This window comes from Balaenoptera acutorostrata, chromosome 1, assembly GCF_949987535.1.
Source record: "Balaenoptera acutorostrata chromosome 1, mBalAcu1.1, whole genome shotgun sequence".
In the NCBI taxonomy this organism is placed as follows: Eukaryota; Metazoa; Chordata; class Mammalia; order Artiodactyla; family Balaenopteridae; genus Balaenoptera; species Balaenoptera acutorostrata.
In genome coordinates, this window is record NC_080064.1 from 2,477,080 (window position 1) to 2,496,284 (window position 19,205).

General features: G+C 59.9%; 2 protein-coding genes across 3 annotated transcripts; one reads left to right on the plus strand and one right to left on the minus strand.

The window, feature by feature from the left end:
* The first annotated feature begins 251 nt into the window (after positions 1-251).
* Positions 252-4,089, plus strand: SMIM1 (small integral membrane protein 1 (Vel blood group)). 2 transcript variants are annotated; one of them, XM_057555831.1, is made up of 4 exons: positions 252-315; positions 610-659; positions 2,484-2,611; positions 2,926-4,089. In XM_057555831.1, the coding sequence occupies exons 3-4, from the start codon at positions 2,502-2,504 to the stop codon at positions 3,050-3,052; spliced, it is 237 nt and encodes a 78-aa protein (XP_057411814.1). In that variant the 5' UTR covers positions 252-315; positions 610-659; positions 2,484-2,501; the 3' UTR covers positions 3,053-4,089. The 2 variants fall into 2 exon arrangements, with proteins under 2 accessions (XP_057411814.1, XP_057411813.1); XM_057555830.1 differs by having other exon boundaries at positions 610-737; positions 2,926-4,087.
* A 2,883-nt stretch (positions 4,090-6,972) lies between these two features.
* On the minus strand, positions 6,973-18,667 carry LRRC47 (leucine rich repeat containing 47). Its single transcript, XM_007166297.3, has 7 exons — positions 18,014-18,667; positions 9,876-10,334; positions 9,081-9,197; positions 8,340-8,455; positions 7,798-7,900; positions 7,462-7,551; positions 6,973-7,322 (listed from the first exon to the last, which is right to left on the minus strand). The coding sequence occupies exons 1-7, from the start codon at positions 18,626-18,628 to the stop codon at positions 7,074-7,076; spliced, it is 1,749 nt and encodes a 582-aa protein (XP_007166359.2). The 5' UTR covers positions 18,629-18,667; the 3' UTR covers positions 6,973-7,073.
* Positions 18,668-19,205: the final 538 nt, after the last annotated feature.

Genomic DNA, 19,205 nt, shown 5'->3' on the forward strand with positions numbered 1-19,205 from the left:
TCCGCCCCTGCCACGCCCCCGGGAACGGCCCCGCCCCTCCACCCCTCCACCAGGCCCCACCCCCGGTCCCGGAGTCCGGCGGCCGCCCACCCACCGCCCCAGGCCCCGCCCCGTTTGTGCCCCGCCCATCGAGCCCAGGCCCCGCCTCGACCTACCTGCCCGGCCCCTTCCCCGGGCCCCATCACCCACCGCCTCGCTCCGCCCACCCCAGCCCTGCTCCGCCCCCGCTCAGGCCCCACCCCCTCCAAGGCCCCGCCCCCCTCCGGCCCGGGACACGTCCGCGGCGCGCGGAGCGGCCGGGGGCTGTCGAGCCAGGTGAGACACGGGGTCGGGGTGCGGTTTCCTCGAGTAGAAGGAGGTGGTGGGCTTGGTTTCGGCAGCCCCCCGCCCCGCTAGGCCGCGGCCTCTGCGAGCGGCCGGCCCGGGAGAGAGGAGTTGCTGGGGTGCAGGCGGGGTTGAGGCTGTCCCGGGCCCACAGACCCCGAGGCTAACTGCCTTCGCCGCTCCTGCTGGCCGCCCGGGACGCCCCAGCGCCCCTTTCTCTTCCCTGCCCCTGGCAGCGCCGCTCGCTCCTCTTCACCTTTTCTTTATTTTCTGTCTTTCTTTAAGGTTGGAGGCATCTGAGGTTCCTCAGATCCCGAACTGCAGGCTGGGAGGAGGTGAGATCCACGGGCCGGGCTCTGACCATCTTCCTGGATCGCAGAGGCTTCGACCCCCAGCGCCAGGACTCTCCCCTTGTAAGCTGTGGGCTCCCTGGAGCTGCACTGGGGGTGAAGGGGTCTAATGTATATGCAGCCCCTGTGTGCCAAGGACTCTCTGTCCCCACACACTCCCAGAAGGCGGTGGTACCCCTGAGGGTCCCAGGGCTTAGCAGGTGTCCCTGCCAGGCAGCACAGCCCCAGGGTCCTGTGACACTGTGTGACCATCGCATGTGGGTTGGACAGACCATTACAAGCAAGTGAATGAAGCCCTCAGAAGCTCAGCTCCAGCACCTCCCCAGCTTCTGGTGGCTTTCTCCAACCAGGACTACTTGAGGGCCACCATCCACATCAGTCAGGAGCTTGTTCTGCTGCAAATAACAGGAACCCACTGTCCCAGGCTTGAACAGATTGAGCTTGACCCTCCTCAAATCAAGAAGCTCATGGGTGGGCAGTTGGTGTGGATTTGGAGACTCAGCACCATTGGGCTGGTGTGGCAGGATATCCAGATTGCAAAGTGGCTGCTCAGCTCCAGCCATCACTTCAAGGCAGGAAGAAGGAAATGGCTGTTCTTTTGTTCATGAAAGCAAAAGCCTCCTACCTCCTGCTGCACCCCAGCACCTTGCTCACATCTGGGTGACATGGGAAAGCAGGGGTCAGAGTATTAAGCTTGTCTTAGCCCGTGACTGTCACTTTGGGCTGGCACACTGCTGCCTGGAACAAGATGGGGACTCTAGCCACAGGAGGGAGGGGGTGGACATTAGGTAGGTAGCTAACAGAGTTGGCCCTTAGCCCCTTTCCTGGACACACCCTGGGAAAGCAGAACCCACACTCAACAAATGCTTGGCCTTCCCCAGGCCTGAGACCCGGCCTGCATGGCTGCCCCAGAGCACAGGATCCCACAGGAAGGACAGGCTTTGTGGCTTTGAGACAAGCTCGCTTCCTTTGTCCCATGGGCCTGGGATTTGGGAAAGGGCAAACGTGGAAGCATTTCGGGGGTTTAAGAACTGCCTGATTTCCTGAGTTTCTGGGTTGGCTTCTTGCTAAGTGGCTCACTGTGACTTTAAGCCTCTGTGTCCCAGATTACCTGGACGAAAGGTCAGGTTTTCCCAGGCTGGCGGGAGCTGAGCAAAGTCTCAGCCCCTGGACTCCCAGCAGGGCACAGCAGTGGGTGAGGGAGGGGCTGCAGCTCGGACAGGCCAGAGGACACAGCTGCTGCTGCTGCGCAGGCCGGGCAGGCCTCCTCCCCCTACTGGACAGGCCGTACCAGCTGCCCCGAGTCCGGCTGCCCCGCTTGCCCCGTCCCCTTCCTGCCCAGCCTCCAGGGACGGCTCTGGGGCCTTATCTGGCAGGAATGGGAGGAGGGAAGGCCGTTAGTTATCAGGCTTGGTGACCTGGCCCCAGCCAGGGGCCCTCCAGGGTGTCAGCAGCTGTGCCTGGAGGGCCCCCCCCCCCCCCCCGCCCCTGGGGGAGCAGGCTGGGTGGAAAAGCAGCCTCTCACATTCCTGAGGGCAGGGTTTGGCAGACTTTCAGACTCCCTGTTGGAATTCCCTCTTGCCTCCTCCCACGTGACCCTGGACAAGTGGCCTAACCCCTCTGCATCCTGGTCACCTCCGAAGCTGGATGAGAGGATGCGGGCAAAGAGCCAGCCCACCTGGCCCGTTACGGCCCCCAGGCAGACCCTCACCCCAAAAGCAGTGCCACACGGAGCCCTGCCCCTGGCCTCACCGGGTCTGGAACAGTGTGTCCTGGGAGGCTCAGCCCACCTTCTGCCCCTCCCGCCAGAGCCCCGTGGCCCCCAGGATGCAGCCCCAGGAGAGCAGCATCCAGTACAGTAGGTGGGAGGACAGCAGCCGGGATGAAGTCAGCGTGGCCAGCGGGCCCGGCGCAGAGGAGGCCTCGGGCTGTAAGAGGTGAGGGGCTGGGGAGGAGGGGCCCCCCTGGCCCTACGCAGGCCCCTCCCATCCTTCCTGCCAGCCTCTGCTCTGCGCCCACTGGGCGCCCACCCCAGGCGGTCTCGGCAGACCCGGGCCCCACACCTTCCCCGGTGTCTCCGCCACTCCCCTCCCTCCTGTCTTCCAGTCCGGAGCGCCCGGGCTGCCCTCCTCTGCAGCCCACCTGCCCGGGGCCCGCTCCTCCTCCTCCCCCAGCCCAGCCGCCCGCCCCCCCCTGCCCCCCCGCACCGGGGGCCGCCTGGGGGCTCATGTGCCTGCGGTTCTCACTCTAGGGTCTCCCGGAAGCTGTGCTCGGGCAAGCTGGGCATCTCCTTGAAGGTGCTGGGTGGAGTGGCCCTCTTCTGGGTCGTGTTCACCCTGGGCTACGTCACCGGCTACTTCGTGCACAAGTGCAAATGAACACTGCCCAGAACATGCACCCGGGGGCGTGGGCTCAGAGGGACACCCCGTGTGCGAGAACCCCTCCGTGTACACGGACCCGCCAGTCTGCACGGACCTCAGCGTACGCAGCCTCCCGTGTACACAGACCCTCCTCTCTATACACAGGCTCCCCTCTGTGTACACAGCCCCTCACCATGCACACAGACACTCTCCCCCCACCAGCGCACAGACTTCAGGGGCACACGGGGCACACATACTGGCCTCAAGCTCACGGGGACACCACTGTGCACAGCTGTCACAGGCACCCACAGGCGTACAGCCAAACAGGGACACGGGTACACAAGGACACACACGTGCACGCCTGGCACACACAGCCACCCAGGGGCCCACGTGGCTGGGAGGCCGGGCCCAGCCTGAGCTGGGGCTGCAGGGTACACCCAGGCTAGGCCCTCAGTCCAGGGCCCCGAGAGCTCCCCTTCTCCCCCAGGCCGAGGGCACAGGCCTGGCAGCCCCAGGGTGGGGTCCTCCCTGGGTGGGCATCGTGCGGAGCTGTGTGGCCCTGACCAGGCCCCTGCCCTCTCTGGCCCTTCTGACTCCCGTTGTGAAAGGATGGCTCTGAGGGGGTGTATGTGTGTCCCTCTGTCCATCCACCCTCCCCGGGGGCTGAGTCATTTCCTGGGTAGAGTGGGGAGAGGGGCCTTAGCCCTTGTCCCAGACCCCCCACTGCATCTTCCCTCCAGGAAGGTGGACACGTTCCCCGGGGCTGTCCACCCCACGGAGTGGGGCCTGCAGAAGCCCGGCCCCTCCGCCGGCGCCCTGCAGGAGGCCCAGACCCTGCACACAGAGGTCGTCATTAAATGTCTGTTGAATGAAAACACGGATGACGGTGTCTCCCGTGGGTCTCCCCGGCGAGGTGTGACTCACGGCCCCCGATGTGAGGCCAGCTGGAGGGCGTCTGGACAGCGGCCGGGAGGCCTGGGAAAGGGCCTGTGAGCCTCCCGCTGGCTCTGGGCCTTGGGACGTGCCCAGTCCTGGCCAGGCCCTCTGCCGGGAGACGGGAGCACAGGGGCAGGGGGCGGGGGAAGCAGGTTAAGGGGCAGTGGTGGAGGGTCTGTCCCAGCTGCCCTGGTCTCTGCGCCTCAGCACCTGTCTCTGGAGAGACTCTGCCCCCACCTGCTTGGCCACAGTCAGGGAGGGGGCCCCAGCTGGCCCGCACCTGTCTGGCCTCAGCCTAGCACCCCAGCTGGAGTCCCCTCTGGCCATCTCAGGATGGGCACTGGGGTGGAGGGTGTGGGGAGGTGGGCAGGGGCCTCTGGCCGGGCATGTTTCGGCTGCGTGGCCTCCGGGGGCTCGTAGCGGTCGGCAGTCCTCGCTGGAGGTGCAAGGGCTGGCCCTCCCCGTGGCCCAGTGCAGCCTCGGCCAGGAGCGGGGTGAGGGCGCGGGACAGGAGGGAGGGGCCGCCGCTGCCCCTGCCCCCCACTCCCTCTGAGGCCTCTTTGGCTCCAGGGCCGCATTCCCCGAGTAGACCCTGGGCAGGGGCAGGCCTGCGATGGACAGGGAGATGTGACTGGCCTGGGGCAAGGCAGGGAGGTGGGACGGGGCAGGGAGGCGGGACGGGGCAAGGAGGGGCAGCCAGCAGCGGGAGCGGGGGGAGAGGAAGTGACCTCGGAGCCTGTCCGGCTCGGTCCAGCACCGCTGGGTGACGCCCAGGGTCCTCACGAGGCCTGCTCCCCAGGGTCGGGGGGAGCCTTACGGGCGGCCGTGGACGGTGCTGGGGTCTGGCCTGGGTCTGGCTGGCTGTGCCGTGTGTGCCCCACGGCCCAGCAGGTCTCAGCATGGAGAGCTGGGCGCACCGGCCCAGAGCCTGGGGGATGCGCAGCACCCCTGCCCGGGCTCTCCTGGCACCGGATGCCTGGCCCACGGAGGTGGGGGGCCACAGGCAGGGGCACGCGGGGCACGCTCCTCTACGTGGCCCACCTGAGAGACGTGCCCCGGGGCCCCAGCTGGACCCGAGTGGCCGGGGTGGAGGCGGCGTCCCGACAGCCCTGGGAGGGTTGGGAGAGGACGGGACAGGACCCTTGGCCTCCCCTCCCACAGGAGGTTCAGGATTGGGGTGGTCTGCTGGAGGCGGGTCCCAGGAACTTGACTCCTTCGGGAAAGCCCCGGGGTGGGGTCCACCTGGTGATGCTGCAGGAGCAGGTGCCCAGGACCCAGGGGTCAAGGGCAGCAGCTTCTCTGGGCCAGGCCCGAGTGACAGTAGATAACTGCCTCTCGCTCTTTGCTAGCAAGAGGGTCCCAGGTCCTCAGTTTCCCCACAGACACTTCCAACACACACCTCCAGAAATCCCAGGAAGGACTCACGGGCAAGGAGCCGAGATGTTCTTTCTAAATGTTTTTATTAGAGGGTCGGGCTGACAAAGAAAAAGAAACGTCAGGGGTTTTCTGCTGTAAGTTGAATACGTTTCCAAACCTCACACGGAATCAAGCTGCACCAGAGAAGAGCAGCAGGGCCGGCGGCTTCCCCAACATCAAGGAGGCCCCAGACCTGGTGCCACGCGGCCGCTGAAGCCATAGCCTGATGCCAAGAGGGCAGCTCAGCTGCGGCCCCAGCCCGGAGCTCCCAGCAGGGCTTCGCCGTGACGCCCACACCCACGTCAGCCACAGCATCTGCGGCCTTGATGGCCCGAGGGTCAGGAAGTGACAACCCGCAGCCACCGACGCACACAGATGTCAGGTAGGTTTGGGGAACACCGTCACCTGGTGTCCACTTCAGCGCAGTTAAGCACGGCTGCCCCAGGGCCGACGAAGGGCAGTCCTGGCAGCGACCAGAGAGCTGGGTCACGTGTCAAGGCAGCCCCGCCATGTCCTTCGAGGAGGGCTGGCCGGGCTCTGGGGAACCCACGTGGCCATACGGCAGGCCCAGCGTGTGGGGTCTGGGCCTCACGCGGGTCTGGTTCTGACGGCTACGTGCCTGGGTCCAGGGGGGGCTCTCGCACGTGCCTGCCAACCGCCTGTCGTTGTGACAAAACACACTGTCCTTTGCAGGTCAAAGACCACGGAACACGCATCACTCAACAAGAAAAAGCTGGCGGGTCAGTTTTTCCTGTGCTGGCCGCTCCTGGAGCAGTGAGGTCGGTGAACTGCCGACCCAGAGCTGGAAACACCTAGAATGCCAAATGCTGAGACCCCCTCGTCCGGCACATGCTCCGTGACTCCTGGCATCGAGCGCCCCACGCCTCCTCCAGTCACCACCACCCCCGTCCTGGAGCAAGGTGACGACGGCTGACCGTCCTGTCTGAGCGTGGAAGCCTGTTTTGCAGTGGGAAACCTGTGCACTGACCTCCAAACGCAGGTGTGACACCTCACGGCCCTGGTGCTGCTTTACAGACGACTGACGCCCCCGCCCTCCCCAAGTCCGGCCAGTGCAGCAGGCGGGTTGGGCCGTCGCTCCCGGATGCCCTGCCTCCCACCCCCAAAGCATCCTACCGCAGCAGTAAGAAAAATGATTTTGCCAATTCTAAGGTCACGTTAAAAAAATGTTTTTATAAAAAGATTACGGTTTACACCAACTGGAAACCATGACATCCCACATTTCTAAGCTGCAGTGCTGGAACCGTAGGACTTTAAAAGCTATTGTGTCGTAGAAAAATAACTGTGCAGCTCAGTAAAATGCACGTTGTTCAGCTTCTCAACTTAGAAATATTCACACCAACTAGAGTGTCCTTTGGCCCTGTGAATACAGTTGAGTTGCTGTGTGGCTGCATGATTTCGGAGCCCTTTGAGCAGTTAGTCCCGATAGTCAAGTGGTTTCACAGAAAGCACTGGCAGAGTCAATTTGGTGCCGTAAAGGTGAAATGACTTAAGTGCACGTCAACGTGGCACCCCCTACGACAGAACCGACTGGAAAACTGAACAAAGAATGCACATAGCTTAAAAACTACCGAGGTGAAGGAATAATTTAATATCACCACACGGAAGCCCTGCAGAGCCGGTGCGGCGGGCAGTGCCTCCCTGGGAGCCTGGGGCAGTGGCCCGGCCGTCAGCGGAGCACGGTCACGTGGGCGGCGGCGAGGTCCAGGTCCGTCTTGGACGGATACACCACCTTCAGGTGCCCCTCCTCATCCACCACCCGGACCTGCTCCACCACCAGCGGGGCGCTCCCAGCCTGTTCAGCACCGGGAGTCGCCCTGGGATCCGAGACTTGTCCAGGAATGGCATCGACTTCGTGGTCGGAGAGGGAACCTTCGTCTTTATTTTCCAAAGTGTATTTGTTGATTTCTGCCATTTTCTGCAAATGAAAAATATCTTTTTAACCGAGCGATTAGGGGCAACCCCGGGAAGACAGGCTGCCGTCACCCATATGGCAAAGGGCAGCGGACGTGCTATCTGTCCCGCGGGGCCAGAGCCTCGGAGGGCAGGACGCGCACCAGGATGAGGGCGTCCATAATGTCCTTGCAGATCTGCAGGCTGGCGGCGCTCGTCACTTCCAGAAACAGGTCACAAGTGGTTTTCTTAATCTTAAACAGAAATCAGAAAGATTTCAGGAAAGAATCAAGGTATCACAAGCAGAGACCAGCAACTGCAAGGTCTGATCTGCAGAAAACCCTGTAAGACGGTGTCACACAAATCCGGACTGTCGCCCTCCCGAGGGGGGACACACACCGGGGCGCGGCACGCGCGGCAGCGAGCACACACAGCCACACGCGTGAACGCGACACGTGACGCGGTCTCAAAGGTGCCAGACGCTGGCAGACGCCGCCCACCTTCGTCTTCTCGCTGTTTGTTATGGGCGGGAAAGAAATCACGTCGCCGTTTGCATCCACGAGGCACGGGTAATGCTCCTTCCCGTCCAGCAGGTGAAGGTACCTGGGTGGGAAGAAATACCGGTAACAGGCACAGCTGTGGAAACACGCCTAAAGGTGAGTGGACGAATCGCAGTTCTCTGGACACAGTAGGTGTCAGGTCAAGGGCACGTGACATGAGCCAATTCAGAGGAGGTGTTCGCAGGGCCTCCTCGGTGCCCGAGCCAGCCGAGCCTGACCCGGATCAAGCACAGCAGGCCCGGCTGTCCCCTTATCCATGGCGTGCTCTCTCTGGTGGACATGCCGAGGGCCCCCCTCTGAGACAACACAAAGCCTGCACTCCTGGCACCTGCTCCTCTGAAGCCATGCGACACGGGGCCACGGTGGATCCTTCCCCCCCGCGTAAGAACCCGAGAGGAGAGTGAACGAAACCTGGACGGCCTCTCGAGTTGGGGCAGCTTCGCGAGCGCCCGCCTCGGCACAGGCTGGTGAAGGGGCCCCACCTGTGCAGGCCCGACACGTTCTGCCTCCTCTTCTGCTTCCTGTGCTCCTCGGCCTCCAGCTGCAGCTGCCGTACCAGGTCCTTGGCCTTGGCTTCCCGGCGCCCCAAGGGGACGATCTACGGGGTGGACACCGCACGTTGGCCTGTCGCTGGAGGTCCCAGCGGGAGGCTTCTGAGAGCTGACAGTCCTCCAGGCGGACGTCCATCGGGCTGAGGACAGAGGCTGCCCCCACGTCACGTGCAGATATACTGTGCCTGCAGAGGTCACCTTGGGGGCTGAACCTGAAACCCGCCTAGTGCACAGCCGGGGTTCCACGCCTGTGGCTCTGAGGAGGCCGAGGGAAGAGATGGGGCCAGCGGCCGGAGCCAGTCCCCTGGGAACCCTCCGCCTGGGGCCCGAGGTGCCTCACGCAGAACCCGAGAGACCAGGAGCGGGGCCTTGACAGAACTCACACTGCGGTCAACCCCAGATCAGGGGGTTTGCAACTGGGATATAAACCACAATTTCTGGTTAAAAGTTAGTGAGCAGGTGAAGGAAACCACTTTCAAATCACCACCTCCTTTGATGTGTTTACTTTTGAAAGTAACTGTCAACACAACCTGTTTTATTTTATGTTCCTGCTGGGAGCAGAACAGGGTCAGATTCTACCCAAAATGCTCTGACTCAACCACCTGCACGTGTATTTTTTGAAAAACACACAAGGAACACTCAAACTGCAAACACTGGGATGTGTGGCCTCACCCTGAGGTCTTGCGGGGGGCGGGCGGCATACAGCAGGGGCCCCCGGATGGCTCTGAGGTCGTGGGTTGCGATGGTGGCCGCCGTCCTCTTCTCACAAAGGTCCTCGTGCAGCTTCGTCTGCAACACAAGTTCAAGGGCAGGCAGAGCTCAGTGTCCAAGGCTGGAGGGCAAGCCCCCCGCCACCCCAGGCCCCCCAGAGCAGCCTCCCCAGCCAAGTTTTTATTTCGTGGAACCTCCACTGGAAAGCTGGTATCTGCTTATCTGCAGAATTTCTTCTCGCCCTAACTCTACGGTGCAATGCTTGAGACTTCAAAGAACCCATCTCGAGCTAAAATTTATGAGTGAATAGACAGAAGTGTGACTTAAAAACAACCCCAGCAAGCTTTTCCTCCAAAACACTGATCTTCGAGTTCTGAGCTCCCCGCTCAGCTTCCTCCCCGTACCTACGGCCTCAGCCCCGCAGGCCACGCTCGGGGTTGCCCACGTGCAAGGATGTGCTTTTTGCTCTAATAGCTGGGCAGACTTCACAGAAGAACAACAAACTCTAAGTCTGTCTAGCTGAAACCTCACAAAAACTAAACAAGTCACCCGAGAACACGATGGCAGGAGCTAACGATCTCAACACTCTCTCATACGAGACTGAACATGGCACCTATTGCGGAAGTCAGAAACCCACGCGCACAGCAGAGACTCAGGGACGCTGACTGCGCCGGGTCCCCTCCCCACCCCACGCAGGCTGGGTCGCCCCACCCACGGCCCGCCCTCCCCGCCCCCATCGCGGCCGCGGGCACCCACCTGGGAGGAGAGGAACCGCTTGAGCGCGTTCCCGGGCTGCAGGTCCATGCCCCGCACGACGGCGCCCACGATGAAGGGCCGCACGTCCCCGACCCCGGGGCTCACCGTGACTGTCAGCGGGGCCGGGTTCTCGGCCACGTGCAGCACCCGCAGCAGCAGCCGGCTGGCCTCGTCCACCCACGCCTCCTCGGCCTCGCCGCACTCCCTCTTCCTCCGCTCCCGCCGCTTCCTCCGCGCCTCCTCCCTGTCGGGGCCCTCGGCCTTGCCCCGGCCCCGGCCGCCCCCGCGGCCCCCGGCGCGCAGGTACTCCAGGATGGACCTGGTCTGGCAGCCGCTGACCATCTTCTCCAGGCGCTTGTCCCGCAGCCTGTTCCCCCGGAAGTTGATGTCCTTGAGCTTGGGGCAGTCGGCCAGCTCTGCTGGGATCTCACTCAGCTGGTTGTTGGACAGGTCCAGCGTCTGCGAGGGAGACCGGGACGCATGAGACCGCCGGGATCCGCCCTCCTGCCGCCCGCCCCGCCTCAGCCCCATGCCTCTCCCCCAGCCCAGCGCCCAGCACGGATGCAGTGACCGGGGCTCCTCGGAGGGGAGGCGTCAGCGGACTGCCAGTCGCCTCTGTGAAGTGCTGGTCTTGCTTGTGCTGCCTGACCACCGTGTGCCCGTAGTAACAACCACGGCAGAATTTCCCATCGATGGTTAGGTTAGAGGGAAAAAAGACAACGAGGAACGTGGGGAATGTCTGGTTATAAACACATAAGGACTTTACATGAGAAATAGGTTCCCCACAAAGTAGCGCTGAGATGTCTTTAATTAAATGAGCCAAAAAGCAAGAACAGAGCAAGAGTAACACAGCACGATGCTCTCTATCCTGCGTGTGCGACAGACAGCGACTCAGCGTCAGTGCTGGGACGCGGGAGGAGGGAGCGGGGGCTACTGCTTCTGCGCCGTAAGGAGGCTGGTGAAACCCTGCGGCCCGTGAAAAGGAACCTTCTATGACTACTACTGAGGCTGCCATCAGTGTCGCTGACGCGGTAGAAACGGACCAAGCGGCCACCTCACGTGGTGGGCAGAAGGCAGGGTCCTGTGCCGGGGGAGGGACTCAGCTGGTGGTAAGGAGGACAGGGCCCCTCCCAGGAGGCCCAGGCGGCACACAGCCCTGTAAGTAAAGGGCTTCTTCCTCGTTCTCCTCCAGGGCCCGTGGGAAGCTCTGGATGGGCCCCGCTCGGCTTCGCTTGGACCTGACACGGGGCCTGGGGAGAAACCCTATCACCTGGTTTGGTGGGAGTAAGCACAGGGGACTGGCATTTGGACAGCGAGGCAGTGATGGGCGGCAGGGGCCTCCCAAGGGGCTGCAGATCCGGGAGCGCTCGGGCAGGCCCCTCCTCGCACCCAGGGAGCAGCGCCCACACCAGCGTGGCCAGCGAGGAGTCCTGGTCCTGACGGGGACACCACGGTCCCGAATGACCACAGCTGGGCCACAGCGGGTGGCGGATGTGTCACCAGCTGGGAAGGGGGGCAGGGGCTCTGAGTATCCACAAGATGCTGTCTGCTGCGGCTGGCACAGAGGGGGGGTTTTCAGGGAGCTTCACAGACCCCGGTTATGAAGGAAGCTCCGGCTCAGCAGTCAGGCTGCTGCGAGGCCCGAAGAACCAGGGTGGAGGAGGGGTGTGGGTGCCTGACAGAGGGTGACAGAGGAGCCTCCGCACGGCAGGACCGGGGGCTCGGGAGGGAGGGAGCAACTGCAGAGCAGACTTTGATCCTGCAGTTGACCCAGAAATGGAGAAAGAGAAGGTGAGCCTGACATGGTCTCCAGTCACCACTGGGGACCAAGCACTGAGGGGTCACGCGGGCTGTGGGTTAACCGGACGTCACCGTTTGGTGCCTCTCCAGGCCTCTCCCTGCTCTCAGGCGAGACTGGACAGGCGGGTAGATGGGCTGAAACGTGGCCCTTCCAGGCTTCTCTGTGTCCTGCCCCCCCGATGCTCACGCACACACACACCCACCCGTGCACAGGACTCGGCGGTGCCCCCTGCGCCCCAGCCTGGGGTCCGCTGGCCTCCTCACTCACTGCTAACTGGCAGCGTCAGCAACAGCAAGTGCCGAGCCCAGGGCTGCAGAGCTGCTCCCCCAGGACACGCCCAGGTGTCAGAACGCACCTGGATGGGAGGACGGGCCGGGGCCACCTAGACCAGGTATCCCTGTGTGCACACTCAGCCTGGCCTGGGCCAGAAGAACCGGGTCCCCGCCCACCGGCAGGCTGTGAACAGCAGACAAGGGCTGGCATTTCAAGGTCAGGTTTGGACCTGCACACCCAGCTTGGGGTCTCAACAGCTTGAACTCCACTGGCAACTCTCACTGCAGCGTGAAAACACAGCTGCCGCGGGTGGAAGGTCTGTGCCTCCACGAGGAAGAGACCCACAAAGAGCAGCAGAGGAAGGGCCGGCAAGCGTGGGGGAGGGTGGCCCCCAGCTCCGACCAGAGCAGCGTCAGGCCAGCAGCCTCGTAAGGTGGTCTCCACGGAGGACAGGCGCAGGGGCACTGGGGCGCGGGTCTTTCAGGGGCAACAATCACCAAACACTGGGCATTTCGGAGCAAAGGGCAGTGGCAGCAGCCAGTGCCACAGACAGCAGCCCAGGACCTGCCCCAGGGCCCTGCGGGAGACAAACAGGGAGCAGGGCAGGCAGCCGACAGGGCTGTGGGGGTGCCACGTCCAGCAGAGGCGGGGAGACCACCGACGAGTTCAAAGCGGCCCCCACAGCAGGACACACCACCCGGCGCCAGGCACGCAGAGCCGCAGGCCGATGGGGAGTGGAGTCCACGGCTTTCACGGCCGGAGCGTGCGTGCTGGAGGGAGAGCCTGCAGCTGAAGTGATGTCTGGATGGCGTAAAACTGCGCAGGGCAGGGGGCGGGGGCGGGAAACCCACCATCGCCGAAGGGAGATGAAGTGAACTGAGTGCCCGTGGAGGGGCCCCCAGGCGCCTGCCCAGAAGGCACCCAGGCACTCTCCCCTGCAGGTAACACAATAGTGACACCGGCCAGGCAGGGCCAGCCTCTGACCCTAGACTGTGACTTGACTGCTGGGCCGAGCTGCGGGGAAGGGACCCAGAATCCCTGGTTGTGAGACCCTACAGACACACACTCTACCCCTGGGGGTGTGGAAGGACCCTCCTGTTCCAGGTGAGGGGACCTGAACCCACCATCTCCAACAGCAAATGAGAAAATGAAAAGATGGAATGATTTTTTTTTAACTTCAGTTTTTCATCACTGGACAAAGGTTTCATGGTCAAAGTTCCACTTCTCTGTGAAACGTGATTACGGGAGAAGTCCCATAAATGAGCGACACCAGACAACACGAGTGGGCACAACTCCTGGCAGGGCTGGGAGAAACCCTGAGTGCCGTGGCCCTTCAGCTGATGAACGTGCTGTCCCGGAACAGTTCACAGATCTGGGGGCACATCTGGCCCGCCCGTCCCTCCAGCAGTCCCCGGTGGCAGTGCCATGGGTCTGGCTAACTGTCACTTACAATGAGGGCATCCTTGGAGCACCACAGCCCTGCGGCTGAGCCCGATGGGTAACAGAACCCCAGTGGGGAGAAGCCCAGCTGAGTGGGTCCGAGGTCAGGACAGTGATGAAGCCGGCTCTCCAGGCAGAGTTAAGTGGGGAGGGAAAGGACAGCTCTCCCTTCAGCTTCCTCGTCCCCGGCAGCTGCAGTGGGGAAGAGGGTCCGACCTTCACGGCTCCCAGGGAAGTGGGCACCAAGGAGCTCTCATTTGCTGTCTCCCGACTGGGAGGTGAGTGGGACAAGCAGGGGCCTGTGTGCTGTCACCTTGGTGGCCCCTACAGAACCACGCCTCCAAGTATTCACCTCCTTGTGTGGCATCTCCCACAACTCTGGACTGAGCTCTACTTACTGAATCAGCAGGATGCAGTGGAGGTGGCGGGCTGCTAGGTCCAGGTCTGCACCTCAGGAAGGCCTGGCAGCTCCTGCCCGTGTGCTCTAAGGAGCCCTGAGCCGCCATGTGAGAGGTCGGACTACCCGGTGGCGGCGGAAGACGTCCCAAGATGACGTGGAGAGAGGAGTCAGCCACGCCAGCCACGCCAGCTGAGCCTGGCCCTGAGCCCAGGGCAGCTGACCGCAGCCACACGAGTGATCAACGGCAAGGCAGCAACTGTCCAGCTGGGCTGGCCCACAGTGGAGGACCGTGAGCAAATAAAACGACCGCCGTGTTAAGCCACAGCCCTGGCGCGGTGACGCGGCCACGGAGGACCTGCACCAGTGCCATCGCCGCGCTTTCTTCACGGCACCGTGGTCATCCTCAGAGGAGAGGAGACAGGCAGGAGCCCAGGGTGCCGCCACAAGACACTGAGCTGAACCCACACTTTCTGGTTCCGAGTGCGGCTGTCCGACTCCGCTGTCCCCCCACCGCACAGGAAGGACAGAGAACACCTCTGTCCTCGGAGCGCCAGGGTGTGGAGCGACGCTGCTTCACCCAGCTCTAGCAGCCGTTCCTCGTGAAGGCATCAATTTAGAAAAGGCCCCAAAAGGACATCTAAGTCCAAAAGGGATTCCAAGTAGCTCTTACATGACACTCTCCAAGAAACAGGTCTCTTCATGTGAAAGAGATCGACGGAAGTCTAAAATGGGGAACAGGATGGACCGGCCGAGGGGGGATTGAGCAAGCAAGACGTTCTCTTTCACCTGAATGAGGGTGCTCTGGACACAATAAAGGCTACTTTACTGGGCGGGCACCCAGAAGTACTACAGAACATTAACAAAACAAAACAAAACCCAAACTTGAATACTGCTAAAACATTATAGATTTGAAGAAAAATATAAAAACTGTACACTCACACGATGCTATGTTAAGCTACACATTTGGTACATCTACCTTCTGGGAAACCAAGAGACGTATGAGATGGGTGATGGAGTAGAAAAGGGTTATATCATGTGTCACACCACAGCCCTGAAGGGAAGCTACAGCCCTGGGACCAGCATCCCAGGAGTCGTCCCCCACAGCTTCTTCCCGGAAATGCCAGTTAGCGCGTGTCACTCTGCAGGGTGGCCTCCTGTTTCTCTTAACTATAAACACACACACCTACACACGCACACAGATACATCCTGACATAAAGACATTTGTAAAATGAGTTGGCAACAACTTAAGAGTAATTCCCGCTGCAAATAGGTCAGTTGCTAAACTGCACACACGTTTTATTGTTTTAAAAAAGTCTGCATTGGGAACCTACCTCAACATCATAAAGGCCATATACGACAAACCCACAGCAAACATCATTCTCAATGGTGAACAACTGAAAGTATTTCCTCTAAGATCAGGAACAAGACAAGGATGTCCACTCTCGCCACTATTATTCAACATAGTTTTGGAAGTCCTAGCTATGGCAATCAGAGAAGAAAAAGAAATAAAAGGAATACAAATTGGAAAAGAAGAAGTAAAACTGTCACTGTTGCAGATGACATGATACTATACATAGATAATCCTAAAGATGCCACCAGAAAACTACTAGAGCCCATCAATGAATTTGGTAAGGTTGCAGAATACAAAATTAATGCACAGAAATCTCTTGCATTCCTATACACTAACAGTGAAAGATCAGAAAGAGAAATTAAGAAAACAATCCCATTCACCATTGCAACAAAAAGAATAAAACACCCAGAAATAAACCTACCTAAGGAGGTAAAAGACCTGTACTCAGAAAACTATAAGACACTGATGAAAGAAATCAAAGAAGACACAAACAGATGGTGAAATATACCATGTTCTTGGATTGGAAGAATCAATATTGTGGAAATGACTATACTACCCAAAGCAATCTACAGATTCAATGCAATCCCTATCAAACTACCAATGGCATTTTTTTTTTTTTGACAGAACTAGAACAAAAAATCTTAAAAGTTGTATGGAGACATATAAGACCCAGAATAGCCAAAGGAATCTTAAGGGAAAAAAACGGAGCTGGAGGAATCAGGTTCCCTGGCTTCAGACTATACTACAAAGCTACAGTAATCAATACAGTATGGTACTGGCACAAAAACAGAAATACAGATCAATGGAACAGGATAGAAAGCCCAGAGATAAACCCACGCACCTATGGTCAACTAATCTCTGACAAAGGAGGCAAGGATAGACAACGGGGAAAAGACAGTCTCTTCAATAAATGATGCTGGGAAAACTGGACAGCTACATGTAAAAGAATGAAATTAGAACAATCCCTAACACCATATACAAAAATAAACTCAAAATGTATTAAAGACCTAAATGTAAGACTGGCCATTATAAAACTCTTAGAGGAAAACATAGGAAGAACACTCTTTGACATAAATCACAGCAAGATTTTTTTTGACCCACCTCCTAGAGAAATGGAAATAAAAACAAAAACAAACAAATGGGACCTAATGAAACTTAAAAGCTTTTGCACAGTAAAGGAAACTATAAACAAGATGAAAAGACAACCCTCAGAATGGGAGAAAATATTTGCAAACAAATCAATGGACAAAGGATTAACCTCCAAAATATATAAACAGCTCATGCAGCTCAATATTAAAAAAACAAACAACTCAATCAGAAAATGGGCAGAAGACCTAAATTTCTCCAAAGAAGACATACAGATGGCCAAGAGGCACATGAAAAGCTGCTCAACATCACCAATTATTAAAGAAATGCAAGTCAAAACTACAATGAGGTATCACCTCACACCAGTTAGAATGGGCATCATCAGAAAATCTACAAACAACAGATTTGTAGAAAGGGTGGGGAGAAAAGGGAACCCTCTTGCACTGCTGGTGGGAATGTAAATTGGTACAGCCACTATGGAGAACAGTATGGCGGTTCCTTAAAAAACTAAAAATAGAACTACCATACAACCCAGCAATCCCACTACTGGGCATGTACCCAGAGAAAACCATAATTCAAAAAGACACACGTACCCCAATGTTCATTGCAGCACTATTTACAATAGCCTGGTCATGGAAGCAACCTAAATGCCCATCAACAGATGAATGGATAAAGAAAATGTGGTACATATATACAACGGAATATTACTCAGCCATAAAAAGGAACGAAATTGGGTCATTTGTAGAGATGTGGACGGACCTAGAGACTGTCATACAGAGTGACGTAAGTCAGAAAGAGAAAAACTAATATCATATATTAACGCATATATGTGGAAGCTAGAAAAATGGTACAGATGAACCGATTTGCAAGGCAGAAATAGACACAGATGTAGAGAACGAACCTATGGACACCAAGGGGGGAAAGCGGGGGGTGGGATGAATTGGGAGATTGGGGATTGACATATATACACTAATATGTATAAAACAGATAATAAGAACCTGCTGTACAAAAAAAAAAAAAGTCTGCATAAAAGGATGGCAATGAGGAGGAAGAAACAGAGGCCTGCCTCTTTAAGGACAGGAACCTCTAGACTGGATTTAGGCCATGGTCACGGCAACTCCTGCCCTCTGGTCTCTTCCTCAACAGACTTACTGGGCCCTTGTTCCGAGTCGAGCATTCTGTTGGGACCTGGGGTCCCCGGATGAATAAAATAAGCAAGCAGTCCCTAGACAAGAGAGCCTAGACGAAACCCCAACCTATTTGCTGTGTACTTTGGCAACCCCTTCCGGCCTTCTGTAAGACAGGAATAACCACCCCTGCCTTGGAAAGCCGTTGTTGGGGTCAAGTGAACTATCACATGTGAAATCACACGCGTGACCTTATACAAATTCCAGTCATTTCACATCTCCACGCCCTGCCTGGGTGGCCCCACGCACAGGGCTCACCCAGTCCTTTCACAAACGTTTGGAGATGCAAAAATTTAGACAGCCGTCCCTGCTGTTGACCTGCTTCCGACCTGAGCGGGAAGCCCAGTTAGTCCACGATCACGAAACACTGTGTTGCGTGTTAAAGCCCAGTTGTGAGCAGAGTGTGTGGGGCGAGCCGAGAGGACCACCCGAGGACGGAGGCCAAGCTAGTGCGAGGGGACCCGGGGGTGGGCCCGCTTCCCAGAGATACAGACGCTGCGGTAGCCCTTCCCGGCCGAGTTGGGACGGCTCGGCACCGGGAGGAGACCCCCGTCCGTGGCTACCACAGGGCCCGCCCCGCCCGCCCCGCTGACCGCTGACCTTGAGCGAGGCCAGGTGGGCGATTTCGGGGCTGAGCTCCCGGAGGCAGTTGTCGGCGGCCGCCAGTTCGCTGAGCAGCGGCAGCGCGCCGGGGCGGAAGAGCGCGGCGGGGAAGGCGTCCAGGCGGTTGCCGGTGAGGTTGAGGGTCTGCAGGCGCGGCGCGCAGCGCGCCAGGTCGGCGGGCAGCTCGCGCAGCCGGTTGCCACTGAGGTTGAGGCTCTGCAGCTGCGGGAGGCCCGGCGGCTCGGCGGGGCCTAGGCCCTGGCCCGGCGGCAGCGCCTCCAGCGCGTTGCCTGACAGGTCGAGCACGCGCAGCGCGGGCAGCGGGCCGAGCTCAGGGCTCAGGCCGGGCCCCAGCGCGTTGCGCCGTAGCACCAGGCTGTGCAGCTGCGGGAGGCCCTGCGCCAGGCCGGGGCCCGGCTCGCGCAGGCTGCCGCAGCCGCTCACCTCCAGGTAGTGCAGCAGCGGCAGCGTGAAGAGCCGCGGCGGCAGCCGCCCACCCGCCGCGCGCACCCGCTGCTCCAGCCCAGGCCCGGTCAGCAGCAGCTCCCGCCGCCGCTCCCGCTCCGCCAGCTCCAGCTCCGGCCAGGCCTCCGAAACCGCCGCCGCCGCCATCGCGCCGCCAGTCCCGCAGCCCCTGCCGGGGCGCTTCCGGGGCACGCGGCGCCACTTCCGGTCTGGGCCGGAAGGAGCCGTCGAGAGCTGTGCGGACGCTAGAGCGCCGCAGCGAGGGCCATAGAGGAGCCCGGTGGGGCGTGGCTTGAGGCCGTCGCTGGCGGTGTCCGGGTCCTCACCGCGGGCGTGTGGGTGGGCGCCCGGAGCGCCCAGGCCCACGTAGGGCTATAAGTGCTGGGCCTCCGGCCGAGTCTTCCTGCCCGCGAGGCTGTTCGGGAGCAGCGGGGAAGGCCCCGCACGCCGTGCTCTGTGGTCTCGGCCGAGCCCCTAAGACAAGGCCAGAGAGCGACTCTGCGGACGCGTCCGCCTCACGGACCTGAGGGAGACGCCCGGGAACGTGGTGACTCCCAGGTGGCCTAGAATTCAGGCTAAACGCCGTCTGAAGGGGAAGGGGGAGGAGATGAGTGGTTCTTAGGGGAGATGAACGGTCCCTAAGAGGACAGACGGGCGGAAGGACCGTGTGACAACGGGTGTTATCACTTCTAGTCCCTCCGGGGACGAGCCCGTCTTCCCTGGA